General features: G+C 38.6%; 1 protein-coding gene across 1 annotated transcript in view; it reads right to left on the reverse strand.

Annotated features, from left to right (window-relative positions):
• hmcn1 (hemicentin 1) overlaps positions 1-14,462 on the reverse strand; it is a 105,343-nt gene that overhangs the window by 14,150 nt on the left and 76,731 nt on the right. Inside the window, exons 49-85 of the mRNA XM_073852725.1 lie at positions 14,250-14,441; positions 14,004-14,177; positions 13,775-13,888; positions 13,524-13,669; positions 13,272-13,422; positions 12,404-12,586; positions 12,152-12,265; positions 11,856-12,043; positions 11,625-11,721; positions 11,254-11,415; positions 11,048-11,161; positions 10,680-10,882; positions 9,542-9,623; positions 9,151-9,282; positions 8,919-9,068; positions 8,683-8,842; positions 8,444-8,568; positions 8,143-8,326; positions 7,143-7,240; positions 6,752-7,030; positions 6,464-6,660; positions 6,292-6,373; positions 6,064-6,200; positions 4,849-4,990; positions 4,625-4,769; positions 4,424-4,551; positions 4,042-4,198; positions 3,752-3,873; positions 3,509-3,673; positions 3,320-3,427; positions 2,903-3,040; positions 1,787-1,921; positions 1,441-1,710; positions 1,109-1,299; positions 798-1,011; positions 553-687; positions 272-462 (exon numbers count right to left, since the gene is read on the reverse strand). Coding sequence (XP_073708826.1) covers positions 272-462; positions 553-687; positions 798-1,011; positions 1,109-1,299; positions 1,441-1,710; positions 1,787-1,921; positions 2,903-3,040; positions 3,320-3,427; positions 3,509-3,673; positions 3,752-3,873; positions 4,042-4,198; positions 4,424-4,551; positions 4,625-4,769; positions 4,849-4,990; positions 6,064-6,200; positions 6,292-6,373; positions 6,464-6,660; positions 6,752-7,030; positions 7,143-7,240; positions 8,143-8,326; positions 8,444-8,568; positions 8,683-8,842; positions 8,919-9,068; positions 9,151-9,282; positions 9,542-9,623; positions 10,680-10,882; positions 11,048-11,161; positions 11,254-11,415; positions 11,625-11,721; positions 11,856-12,043; positions 12,152-12,265; positions 12,404-12,586; positions 13,272-13,422; positions 13,524-13,669; positions 13,775-13,888; positions 14,004-14,177; positions 14,250-14,441 — 5,705 coding nt within the window. The remainder of the gene's footprint in view (positions 1-271; positions 463-552; positions 688-797; positions 1,012-1,108; positions 1,300-1,440; positions 1,711-1,786; positions 1,922-2,902; positions 3,041-3,319; positions 3,428-3,508; positions 3,674-3,751; positions 3,874-4,041; positions 4,199-4,423; positions 4,552-4,624; positions 4,770-4,848; positions 4,991-6,063; positions 6,201-6,291; positions 6,374-6,463; positions 6,661-6,751; positions 7,031-7,142; positions 7,241-8,142; positions 8,327-8,443; positions 8,569-8,682; positions 8,843-8,918; positions 9,069-9,150; positions 9,283-9,541; positions 9,624-10,679; positions 10,883-11,047; positions 11,162-11,253; positions 11,416-11,624; positions 11,722-11,855; positions 12,044-12,151; positions 12,266-12,403; positions 12,587-13,271; positions 13,423-13,523; positions 13,670-13,774; positions 13,889-14,003; positions 14,178-14,249; positions 14,442-14,462) is intronic.

Below are 14,462 nucleotides of genomic sequence, written 5' to 3' on the forward strand. Positions count from 1 at the left end.
TTTGGGTAAATTATTCCTTTAAGATATGAAATAATACTTTTTTTAGTTTGTGGAGTATTTTGTAGTAGAAAATATGCAGAAAATGTCAAAGTAACTGACAATTATTTTTAATTATTTAACTGTAATTATTACAGCAGAAAAAAATTATGCATGCAATAGACTTAGGGATTAAAAAAATTCCTTTCATTTTTGGGTAAATCATGAGGAACAGTTTATATGCTTTTCTGTTGTGCAGCTGTGTCTGTGACTACAGTGTGCTGTGTTTGTTTACCACTGTGCCATAGATGGCTAGAGATCCGTTGTCAAGCTGGCGGATTCGGTTGCTTATCTGCACATTGATGCCCTTTTTGCTCCACTGGATGGTGGGCAGAGGGTCTCCTCGTACCTCACAGTTAAGTATAGCATTCCCTCCCAGGGGCTCAATGCGATTTGAGTGAACATCTCCATCTATTATTGGTGGTTCTGGAAAAAGTAGACAAGGGATTCAGGTTTTTACACACTTAATGTTACAAGCAGAGAAAGTCATCATACAACAGAAATTCAAATGTCTACCTTTAACATAGACAAATCCCAGAGATTTGATGGATCCCACACTGTTCTCAGCCACGCAGGAATAAGTGCCAGAGTCGTCTTTACTCACACGCTCAATCACCATCTCACTGTGGCCATTAACATGATCATACTGGGCTGAGGATATAAACAATACTTTTGTCATTTTCAAATAACAGTCTATTGACAGCTAATAGTGCTGACCTACAGGGGATGTAAATTGGGGATATTTGTAGGATGATCTATACCAGGTATGATATTGTTGTTGAATGCCCACGTAATCTTGGGTGGAGGAATGCCGGTGACGCCGCAAGTCAGCAGGAGGCGCTCTCCCTTGTTGAGAGCCACATCCCCCAGGAGCTCAGTGAAGGCTGGATGTGTGTGGACGGACAATCTTATGGTGCGACTGTCCTGCCCAACTGAGTTGGTGCCGACACACGTGTAACTCCCAGAATCTTCAGTCTATATACACAGAGAGACGCCTCAGAAAACTGTCACAGTATGTAGACTTTTTGAATACAAACATCCAAGATTGGGACTACAAGATTGGGACTCTGACCTGTGCAGAGTCTATGAGCAGCTCTCCCGTGGGCAGGATTGTGTATTCTCCAGTGCTGTCAGTAAGCGCATCGTCATCTTTCTCCCAGGTGATGACAGGCTGTGGGATCCCATCTGCCACACAGGTGAGCAAAGCTTGGGAGTTCTCCATCACAGAAACCTCTGACTTTCCTCCACGGATTGAGGGAGGTACTGAGGTAGAGAAGAAAAGGGGAAAAAATTATGTATTACATAGCTTATTTATTATTATCATTATTATACCAGAAAATCAATGCATTAATCAATATTAAAATCATCTCATTTACAATAAATTTATTTATCATCTTGACTCACTTTGTACAGTGAGGCTCGTCTCCAGATTGGTGGTTCCAGCCACATTAACAGCAGTGCAGGTGTATCTGCCTGTGTCTCCAGGTTGGGCAAAAGCGATCTGCAGCGCCCCTGTGCTTAGGACTCGCTGCCGCACCGACTCACTCAGCGGCTTCCCGTTCTTGTACCAGGTGATAGAGGGAATAGGGAAACCCTCTGAATGACACTGCAGAGTTACAGATGCATCTAGTGCCACGGTGTACGCCTTGATGTCAGATGTTACGACAGGGGGCACTGCAACAAAATTGAAATTTAAAACAATTTCCCACAGAAATCTTAATTTTCATCACAGCCAATGTGTGAGCCTAACCTTGAACTCTAAGTTTGGTTTTCCCCAGTGCTGTGCCTGCTGGATTCTGAGCCACACACATGTAGGTTCCAGAATCCTCCACTCTGGCTTTGGAGATCTGCAGGCCGCCATTGGGGAGCACCGTAAAATCACCTCCTGATTATGAAAGGCAAAAAATAATTTAATCAATCACAATAACTAAATATTACATTTGGAAAAATATTTAGGTTGAAATTCAAATGTTTGGTGCTCAGTAAATTTTTTTAAAATAGAAATTAATAATTTCATACAGCATGGATGCATTAAATTATGTTTCTGCCACCAAAAAATAGAAGGTAACGGAGTTATCATCTCACATTTTTCTCAGAATTGCATAATACAAAATCAGAATTGCATTACATAAACTTGCAATTGTAAGTTAAGTCAGAATTGCGAGTTTTGTAGTCTTTTTTTTCTTGCAAATGCGAGATTGTATCTCACAATTCTGACTTTTTTCTCACTGTTCAGAACTGTGACTTTTAGCAAGACTTATAACTCGCACTTGCAAGTTTATAATATACAATTCTGAGAACAAAAGTCAGAATTGCGAGTTTGTATCACAATTCTCAGGAAAAAGTCGCAATTACGTTTTTTATCTTTTATTCAGTGTTGGAAATGGGCTTTCATATTAAACTGATCAAAAGTGACAGTAAAGATTTTTACAATACTTTTTTTCAAGTAAATGCTGTTATTTTGAACTTTCTATTCATCAAATATTCATCCAAATCACACACAAAAATATTAAGCAGCCCAACTGATTTCAACATTAATAATAATAGGAAGGTAACAAAAAGAATCATGTGACATTCAATTTTCATTACTTAAAATTATTTTTTAATATATACATAAAATGGAAAACAGCTTTTTTAAATTGTAATTTATTTTGATTAAATAAATGCAGCCTTGGTGAGCATAAAAAACTTTTAAAAAACACTACAAACTTACCCTAAACTTTTGAATGTTATGTAAATGTATAACAATATAACAATATATAATTTGGTAGATTATATTAAATAATAAATTATTTTCATTTAAATGCTACTGTAATGAGATGAAAACCTTGCCAATTATTCCCACATTGGCAGAATTTGTTCTCACCTGTGGTAAAGATGTTGATGCCCTCTTTCTGCCAGGTGATAGTTGGGCGAGGGGAGCCTGTTGCTCTGCAGGGCAGGGTCACATGGTTGTTCAAAATCACATCCAGTGTTGAAGGGTGTGACTGTATTACCGGAGGTTCTAAAAAATATAAATACAATAAATAATTGAAACACAAAAATGTCCAAGTGACAAAAATGGTAAAGAGAGAAATAAATGTATAACCGGACATGGGAATTTGTTATATGCAATCTTATTAGCCACGAACAATTACAGACAATGAAAAACGAAGGTATTACAGGTTTGGAACGACATGAGGGTGAGTAATTAATGACAGAATTTTCATCTTTGGGTGAACTATCCCTTTAATTTGCACTTTTAAAAGCATGATGGGTTTTATAGTTTCTATACATCTCTTACCATGCACTGTGAGCTGAACGTGTCGGTGTGCAGTGCCTGCAGCATTCTTTGCCACACAAGAGTAACGACCTGAGTGACTCAGATCTGCAGCTGTGATCTCAAGAGGACCTAAGAGAAACCAAGGAAATATTAATGCAACATTCAGATTAACTTCAATTTTTTTCCACACTATTACTACATAAAGCCCACCTGATGGTAGTATTGTATAGCCCTCTCCATTTTTAGCTAGTCTTAATCCATCTTTGCTCCAGTATAAAACAGGATGAGGCACTCCAGAGGCAGTGCAGCCGATGACCACCGGGGACAGTCTGCTCACCACCAGCTCTGTGGCCTCATCAGCAATAGAAGGAGGAACTGTAGAGGGAAATAAACATTAGGTCCTCCAGATATTCACATACAGATGTCATACTGTATTTGGAAATAGGGATTTACCATGTACAGTCAGCTGAATGGCTCGGCTATCCTGGCCTGCTTCATTGGATACAACACACTTGTATAGTGCTGTGTCCTCTACTGTGGGTGCGATGACAACTAGAGAGCCCGACGACAACAGCCTGAGAACAGATGGAAAACTGATCAACTAGACGCAATTGTGAATCTCAAGTGTCTTACTGTGCAATATTAATCATCAGGGTCCTACTGTGACTCATACTAAAAGGAATGCTCATTTGGTTGGCGATACAGTGAGAGGTGATAAGAAGAGGGAGGAAACCTGGCTGAACCTGTACATATTCTGGTTCTGGTCAGTGTTAAGAGCTTGAGCATTTTTGGTCCAGCGAACGGAGGGTTTAGGGATGCCAGTGGCCTCACAGGACAGCGTAGTCTGGACATTCACTGTCACAGTGAAGTTAGTAGGACCCTCGGCAATGGAGGGTGGCACTGAAGTAGGAGAGAGCATATGTGTTTACTGTATGTCAGGACAATTCCTATGATATTTCATAAACAAGATATTTAAAACACTGATATGCAAATGCATAAACGTCTATATATACCTAGAATGCAATTCAAGTCGCTTTTTCAAATGCATGAATGTGTTCATGTACATGAAAAGCACCAGACGCATTTAAGATTCAGTGAGTTCACTGCATAAATTTCAAAACTCACCATAAACCTGCAGATCTACTCTTTTACGCTCTGTGCCCGCCTGGTTGGTGGCCATGCAAAGGTAGCGTCCTGTATCGGTCACCTGTGCTGAGAGGATGTGAAGTGAACCATCCTCACCAAACCTGTACCTAAATGAATAGGGTGGTTGTTATTTGCCATGAACAAAACTGAGAGCTGTGATCTGTGCTGCTGAGTGCTGACCTGGGGTTGTTTCCTGCCAGAATGGATCCATGCTTCCTCCAAGTAATGCGTGGAGTGGGTACTCCATTCACGACACACTCCAGAATCACCGGTTGATTAATATGAACTGACACAGACTGAGGACCATCCTTTATTGTGGGAGGGACTGCAAAGAGAATGGTTATTTTAGCATATGCTCATACACATAAGCCCATACATGAACATATGTAAAAATTGCTGGTCACCATTGACACTAAGGTTGAAGTGACGTCTGGTTTCTCCAGCAACATTGCTGGCCACGCAAGTGTACTGGGCACCATCTCCCAGCACTGCATTGTTGATCTGCAGGTAACGACCGCTGGACAAAACACGCACCCGTGGAGACATCTGAAGAAAGCATTGCAAAAGCTATTTAGCATAAGAGCTGAAAATTCTGTTTTGCCATCACAGAAAAATATATTTTAAATTGTAACATTTCAGAATATTACCATTCTTCTTTAAAACATCACAGAATATCATCAACCCCAAACTTTTGAATGGTAAAGTTTGGGGTTGATAATGAGTTTCCTTCATTTTAAAACATCTTCAGCTTGTATTTAGGGAGCTTTTTTAATAAAATCTTGTATAAACAGGAAAATCTATGCAAGCCCATTTCTATCACTGAAAAAAGAATAAAAAGTTAATTGCGACTTTTTACCCCACAATTCTGAGAACATATCAGTCGCCCCCTCATTTCCCCCCTCAAAATTGGACTTTATAACTCAAAATATAACTCAAAATCTCACAATTCGGAGAAACTCAAAACTGCAAACTGATATAAACTCGCATTTGTGAGGAAAAAAGTCAGAATTGCAAGTTTATATCTTGCAATTTTGACTTTATAACTCACAATTGCGAGTTTATATCACGCAATTCTGAGAAAAAGTCAGAATTGCGAGATATAAACTCGCATTTGTGAAAAAAAGTCAGATTTGCGAGTTTATATATCACAATTTTGACTTCATAACTTGCAATTATGAGTTTATATCTCGCAAACTCAGAATTGCGTGAAAAAAATAATTGTGATATAAACTTGCATTTGTGAGAAAAAAGTTTATATCTCGCAATTCTGACTTCATAACTCATGACTTAATTTTGATAATATAACCTGTAATTGCGAATAAAGTCAGAATTTTGAGAAAAAAAAATTGTGAGATAAAAAGTTGCAACAACCTTTTTAATTTTTTTTATTCAGTGGCGGAAATGGGCTTCCATAGAAAACTCCATAGAAAAATGATTATCAATAATCTGTCTACATTTACATTTAACAGAAGCATTTAGCAACAAGGAACATAGGCAATTTATCATAGAGGTGTTTTTTTCTGCTATATACATTTTTAAAATGTCATCTGCCACATCAGGGTTTTAAGTTTTGTAACTCTCTCCAGGCTTTTACATTGAATTTTGTTTTTATTGGATACCTTCAGAGGTGCTCCATCTTTAAGCCAGGTGAGGGTTGGAGGTGGAACTGCATCTGATTTACATTCAAGGGTCACCTGTCTGTTTTGCAGGACAGACACATCTTGCACACCCCTGTCACCGGCGATGTTGGGTGGAACTATTGGCAAAAATTGTTGTTAAGCAAATTATGTGAGGTGGCATTTTAGTTTGAAACAGTAAAAAACATCTTAACTGCTTTTAAGACTCACCATGTACTCTGACAAGAAACTCTTTATCATCATCTCCAGCAGGGCTGGTGGCCAAACATGTGTATCTTCCAGTGTTCTCCACCTACATGTGTTTGTAAACATGCAGTCAGCAGAAGAAGGTATATACATGGGAAATGACATGTTCAAGAAGCACACCATTTGTAGTTCCTACCTGAGCAGAAGCAACTCTGAGCACGTCGCCGTCTCTGAGGATCCGTATACTATCTGTCTGAGGGAGCGGCCGCCCATCCTTCAGCCAGGTCAGTGTGGGTAAAGGTATGCCGTCAGCCTCACAAACCAGCTCCAGAACCTGATTCACAACCACAGAGACCTCAGCAGGCACACCAGAGCCATTGATCCGTGGTGGGTCTGAGAAACAGGGATAGATGTCAATGAGTCTGTGACAGAAGGTCTAGTCTAGGTCAATCTAGTAATTTAGTTTTGTTACACGGTGTCTCACCCAACACTTTGAGGCTGAAGTGGCGGCTTGCGTCTCCAGCCTGATTATGTGCAGTACAGGTGTACCGTCCAGTGTGGTTGACCCGTGCATGGGAAATCTGCAGGGTGCTGTTTTGGTTGAGGAGCGACAGGTGAGCATCTTTAGGCACTGCTGCACCATTCCTCAGCCAAGTAATGGTTGGACTGGGCATCCCATCTGCAATGCAGATAAAGGAGGCTGTGTTTCCCCTCACAACTGTTACTTCTTCTGTACTGCCTGCACCATCCAAACTGGGAGGAACTGAGAAAAATGGCACAAGAAATGAAACTGTTATTGTATTTTTGTTATTAAAATGAATGTTTTCACTGTAAATGCACCTAAATTTGATCTTTGGAAATTCAGGTTAACTCACCATACACCTGTAATTTGTAGTGTCTGTTGTCCACTCCAGCTCTGTTGGAGGCCACACAAGTATAGCTACCTCCATCTGAAACCTGTGCACGAGCAATGCTAACACCGAAAATACAATCAGATGACTAGCATTCGGTGTTATGAATCATAAGCTCTATTCAGGGTGGGATATTAACACCTGCCACCAGTTGAAGTTTAAGTACTTTGTGCAAGTGTGCAATTCAGTGTTGTTATTGTAACAAAAACTATTGCAAGTATGTCCGTTAACTGAAATAAAACTGAAATTAAATACAGACATTAGATGAAAAACTAATTAATCGAACAGAAAGCCTTGGCAACTAACTGAAATAAATATCTTGAAATAACAGTTTCAGTTAAAGTACTAAATGACTCAAACTAGTAAATAAATAAATACTTAAATAAATAGAAATTACTAAAACTTATACTAAAATTAAAATGAGAATTGAAAGGTTTATTGAAATTATTAACAGATAATATAGTAAATAATACTAAAATAACACTGGTTTAATTTCACATTTGTAGTGAGTTACTAACTTACACAGTCGAACCAAAAACTACGTAAGTGAGCATTCCAAAATAAAGTAAACTGTGACATATTATACTTAAATCTTCCTTTGTATCTTCATACAGTGGACTACCAGTAAAATTGATCAAAATTTGGGACCAAAATTTTGATTAGACATTTTGACCTGACCATTTTTGTTAAATACCTTTTTATCAAAGTTATCTGACATTATCAAGATGAATGTGTTCTGACATAGTTTAACTCTTGAGTTCTTGTCATATTTTATTACCATTTTATAATGTGAGATGATAATGTGAGAAATGTTGAAGGTGTCTGAATAAATTTTGCCTTGACTGTATGTTTGAAATACAAATGGCTTATAAAATGTAAGAAAATTAAGAAAGGTGTAGCTGGGGGCTAAAAAATAATTTCCCACCCTGGGAGCATCATCTTTAAAACCTGTCAGATCTCTTACCGGAGGACTTGGCCGGCAGACAGCAGTCGTATCTGAGACGACACTGGAAGCGGCAGACTGTTCTTCAGCCAGTTGAGCTGCGGAGGCGGAGAACCACTAGCTACACACTCGATATTTATTGAGCTGTCCAGCACCGCGGTCAGTTCCTTGGCAGCAGGCCCGTTCCCCTGAATCAGAGGAGGAACTGGGAACAAGACATGCAGCTATCAAATGTCTGGGAAAAGACTACTGTTGTGTAGCGAAAAACGCTGTTCCGCCTCTCACTCTTAATAGTGACTGATCCTGTGAAGACACAACTCACCATAGACATTTAGGTTGAATATTCGGTCTTCCTCTCCGGCCTGATTGGTGGCCACACATGTGTATTTTCCACTGTCAGATGTGTGGACGGCTGTCACAGTCAGTGTGCTGCCATCAGGGCTGATTCTGAAAAAAAGAGACTCAGGTTAAACTCCTTTTGACTTGTATCGTTTCATTATACCAAAATACTATGAAAAATGAGTATCCAGAGCATACACTGGACATAAAATTTGCTCTCACTTGATGTTTTTTTGGGCAGTTCTGCTAAGTGTCTTTCCATCCTTCAGCCACTGGATCTCAGGGGTTGGATTTCCTTCAGCACGGCAAACTAGCTGGATGCTGTCATTCAGCAGAACGCTCATCTCACTAGGTAACTCAGATCCTATGATGTTTGGTGGGACTGAATAACACAATACAGATGATAATTTGGTCTAGTAAAAAAACTAAATTGAATATTTAATAATGCTATCTTGTACCTTGTATTGTAAGATGGTAGTTTTTGCGGGCCTTGCCCTCCACATTGGATGCCACACAGGTGTAAGTGCCACTGTCAGATAGCTGTGAGCGGGCAATCTGCAGCTTACTGCCCCCAGACAGGATATGCATCTCTAGAGACTCTGAATTCTCTAGAGAGACAATAAAAAACAAGCATAAGTTACCTTTAAAAGAAATGTAAAGTTTAAGAAAGTTGTAGATTGTCTATCTCACCAATCACTCTGCCGTTCTTCAACCAGGTGAGCGAGGGAGGAGGGATTCCTGTTGCATCACAGGCGAAAGTGACGGGATTACTGATGGTTTCCACCACACGCTCTACTGCTGGGCCATCCAGCCGTGGGGGAACTGCACAAAGAGCGCAGAGAGACTTAACAAAAACAGTATTAGGCTAAACAATACCATAATGTCAAAGTCTTATATATACCGTTCAAAAGCTTAGGGTCAGTTCGTTTTTTTTTTTCTTTTATTCAGCAGGGATGCATTAAAATGACCGTAAATAACAGTAAATACTTTTATATTGTTACAAAATGTATGTATCAATTTATCAATTTATTAATTATTTATATATTTAAAATGTAAATAACAATTTCTGTTTGTTTCTTACCGTGTATGTTGAGATGGAAGTTCTTGTCCACTTGACCTGCTATGTTTGTGGCCTTACAGACATATTGGCCTGTATCTGACACCTGACAGAGAGAAAGAGACATTTATAGTTCTTCAAAGAAATATTTGTATCTATATTTCTGGTGAATGTAATGTAGGTGGTGCTTGTACATACACTGCCATTCAACATTTTGGGATCAGTAAGATTTGTAATGGTTTTTTTGTAGTTTCTTATGCTCATCAAGGCTGCATTTATTTGATCAAAAATCCCCCCAAAAACTGTTTACTATGTAAACATATTTTACAATTAAATTTATTCCTGTGATGCAAAGTGGAATTTTCAGCATCACTACCCCAGTCTTCAGTGTCACATGATCCTTCAGAAATCATTCTAATGCTGTTTTTTTTTTATCAGTGTTGAAAACAGTTGTGCTGCGTAATATTTTGTTGAAACCTGTTATACTTTTTTCAGAATTCTTTAATAAAGAAAAAGTAAAAGAGAACAGCACTTATTTAAAACAGAAATATTTTGTAGCAATATAAACTACCATTTAAAAGTTTTTTAACAGTACATTTTTATTCTTTCTTTTTTTTAACGAAATCAATACTTTCATTCACCAAATATGTGTTAAATTAATTTAAAAAAAGCGATAGCAAAGACTTCTAAGATTTCTAAATTTTGAATAAATGCTGTTCTTTTTAATGTTTTATTCATCAAAGAATCCTGAAAAAAATAAATCACAGATTCGAAAAAAATAATAAGTGGCACAAATGTTATTATCAAACATTGATAATAAATCGGCATATTAGAATGGTTTCTAAAGGATCATGTGACACTGAATACTGGAGTAACGGCTGATGAAAATTCTGCTTTGCATCACAGAAATAATTTTTATTTTAAATATTTAAATCCAGAAAGAAAACCATTTTTTTAAACTATAATAATATTTCACAATATTACCATTTTTTTCTGTATTTTTATAAAAGCAGCCTTGAAGAGAATTCTTTAAAAAAAAACAATAAAAATCTTACTAATCCCAAACTTTTGAATGGCAGTGTACAGTTACAAAACTCACCACCAACCTAAAGCTATGGCTATGGCATCTGAAGCTACGGCCTGCTAATCTTCTCATACACACCTCTGTTTCTTTCAGTTCCAGCATCTGTCCATCAGCCAGTATGCGCAGGTTGGCAGTCTCAGTGATGGGACGTCCATTCTTGTACCAGGTAATAATGGGAGGAGGCACTGCATTAGATTCACACTCCAGAGTAACGGATTTGCCCACTTGGACATTTAACACCACTGGAAGATCCCCACTGCTGTGTCTGATACTAGGGGGAACTGAGAAACCAGACATCAGAAATTTAGATCAGTGATTTAGTTTGCCATATTAAAATTAAAATGGTCTGCCTTGCTCCACCAAGTATTTTCTTAACCTTTTTACAGAAACATGCTTTACTACAGGTTCATAACAAGCAAATATAAACACAAACCCAGCACACTAACCATATACTGTAAGATAAATGAGTTTCTGGGCTTCTCCTGCTTGGTTGATGGCCACACAGCTGTATTTCCCACCATCAGACATCTTTGCTTTCAGGATCTGGAGAGTACGACCACCTAGAGACAGAGAATGAGAGTAAGAGGTGGAGTAGAGGAAAGGCGATCGATGTTTAATATGTGTGAATAAGCATATTTGTGTGCATGTGTACCTGGCATTATGAGTGCATTGCTGCTGGCCTGTACAGGTTTTCTGTCTTTGAACCAGCTGAGGGTGGGAGGCGGGAATCCAGTGGCCTCACAGTTTAGAGATATGAAGTTATTCACCACCACTGTCACATTCTCCTCCCTGATGCCCACAATGGAGGGAGAAACTGATAACAAACACAAACAAAGACGTCACTAATAATTAGTTGAAAAAGTCATATTATAGATGAAAATGTAGACCTTAAACGCATTAAAAAATTTAAAGGTATAATAAATCTAAATGTGACTCCAACAGCAACACAACCTCAGCAGTAAACTGGTAGGAAAAGAGGGTAATTTGGACTAAATTTAATTTTTTTGTTCAAAGACAACTCACCATGCACATGGAGGTTGAAGGACTTCTCTGCTGTTCCAGCTAAGTTTTGAGCCACACACACATAACGCCCTGTATCTGTCACCTGTGCATTTAAAATCTGTAACACACACACACACACACACACACACACACACACACACACACACAAAAAAACATATTAATTATTTTGTTAAAAAAAATCTTATTATTGAATATATTGAATATTTGCATCACAGATGGTTTGTCTCTCACCTGCAGTGTCCTGCCATTAGACAGAAGTTTGTGTGTGCTGTCTGGGGTAAGGGGTTGACTGTCTTTGATCCAGCTGATTTTAGGAGTGGGACTGCCATCCACCTGACACTCCAATAATGTGGTCTTGCTTACCAACACTGTGATCTCATCAGGAAGGTCACCATCAGCTCCACGGATTGAGGGCGGTACTATCAAAATTCAAGAGAACAGATAAAAACAGACACACATTTGTAAACATACACAATAGTTTGTACTGTTTAGCATTTAAGAAAGAAAGGTTAACACTCAGGACTCACACAACACTCTAACATCATACTGAATTGAGTCTTCTCCAGCTTCATTCACAGCCACACAAGTATATCTCCCAGAATCATCCATTTGGGCTCGAGGGATCTGGAGGACTCTTCCACCTGTGTAGGAAATAGTGACATGAAAACATATTAAATTCTTATATAAACTCATACAGAACATAGTACCAATACATTAATATATCAAACTAATTATTTTGCCATGCTATATTATTAAAAAGTTGCTATTTAAACACTCACCTGGTAGGATGAGTACTTTGTCATTAGAAGTCAGCAGGTGTCCGTCTTTGTACCAGGTGAGAATGGGAGGGGGTACGGCGTTGGTCTCACAGTATAGGGAGATGGGATTATTAAGAATCACATCCTTCACATCTCCATTATTACCAGGGACAGAGTCTCCAAAGCCTCGGAAACTAGGGGGAACTGAGACACAGACAGGATTTTATGATTATAGACAGGGATAAAGCCTGAAGATTAGGGTATAAATCCACAGATAAAAGGTTTAAAACAAGCTGAAAATGAGATCCAGACGATAATATATATAAAGCAGCCACTAGGAGGAGACATGCTCCTTAAAGTTGGTGTTTCTCAAACCTTTTTGTCTAATTGTATGTACCTACACAACGATTTCACAAAAAAAAAAGACTCTCATGCTAACCAAGGCTGTTTATTTGATCAAAAATATTGTTTAAATGTTAAAAAAATGCTTTAAATTTTTGTATATTTTGAAATGTCATTTATTCCTGAGACATTATTCCAGTCGTCAGTATCACGATTCTTCAGAAATCATTCTAACATTCTGATTTGGTGCTAAAACATTTCTTATTATCATCAATGTTCAAACCGCTGTTCTGCTTGATATTTTTGTGTAAACCGTCATACATTTTTTGATGAAAAATGTAAAAGAATAGCATTTATTCAAAACAGAAATCTTTTGTAGCATTATAAATGTCTTTACTGTGAGTCATCTTTGATTAATGTAATGTGCCACTGCTAAAGAAAAGTGTTAAAAAATGTAGGGTGGTAGGATGTACATATACATATTTGGACAGTAGTGTGTACATAGACTATTTAATTCTGCATTCTGAACTTGTAAAACCCTGTTCACCTTGTATATTTACATCAAAGTCCTTCTCATCTTCTCCAGCGATGTTGGTGGCTACACAGGTGTAACGACCTGTATCAGACACCTGAGTGTGTTTAATCTGAACAATACGACCGTTTGCTGTGATAGTGAGGTGACCATCTGCTTTCAGGATCTGCAGAGAGAGAGAAAGAGAAACAGAGTACAGTAAAAACTTAATATTCCCATCAGAGTTTAAAAACAGCATAGTTTTTATATACTGAATGTGTTTTTCACCTGGCCATCTTTGTACCACACCAACGTGGGTGTTGGAATAGCCTGAGCCTCACACTCCAGTGTAAGGGTGTTGTTAACTTTTATTTTCACCTCTTTAGGAGACAGACTCTCTCCGGGGATGTCATTTTTATTGATAACTGGAGGGACTGCGAGAAAGGAACATACATAAAAAGGTTACAGGTAACTGACACACAAGAAGTGTTATATTCCTTTACGCCAAAAGGTGGCGATGTAGATCAGTTCTCACACACCGAAAACTTTGACTTCATAGTTCTTGAGTGTCTCTCCAGCCTCATTAGTTGCCACACATGTATATCTCCCAGCATCCTCTTCCTTAGCATTCAAGATCTGTAAAGTCCGACCACCTGTCACAAATATATATGAAGCAGAAATTAGATAAAAAAGCATACAGCAGTCATTTAATCTTGCTTCGAAGCAATTACTTTATATAAAAATCCATGTGAAGAGTTGAGATCTGACCTGGAAGTACCCTGACGTTGCGGCTGGATTCAAAGGGTGTGCCGTCTTTAAGCCAGGTGATGATGGCAGGGGGGTACGACTGGGCTTCGCAAACAAGAGAGGTTGGACTATTCAGTGTCACAGTAACCTCTTCAGCTGAACCTTCTGGACCAGAACCAGCGATGGTGGGAGAAACTGGGGACAGAAACATAACTAGGTTCACACAAGACCACAAAAGACATTTTAATTCCTCCTGCCTATACATACCTAACACATTAAGGTTGAAGTGTCTGCTTCTGTCTCCAGCACTGTTAGAGGCCAGGCAGCTATACCTGCCAGTGTCGGCCACCTGTGATCCGCTGATCTGCAGGAAGCGCCCATTTGACATCACTTGCAGCCTTGAGTCACTAGGCAGTGGTTGACCATCCTTTAACCATGTGATCTCTGGCACTGGATTACCTAGACCACCCAAAAAGTTGG

This window comes from Garra rufa, chromosome 13 (genome assembly GCF_049309525.1).
Source record: "Garra rufa chromosome 13, GarRuf1.0, whole genome shotgun sequence".
NCBI classification, from domain to species: domain Eukaryota; kingdom Metazoa; phylum Chordata; class Actinopteri; order Cypriniformes; family Cyprinidae; genus Garra; species Garra rufa.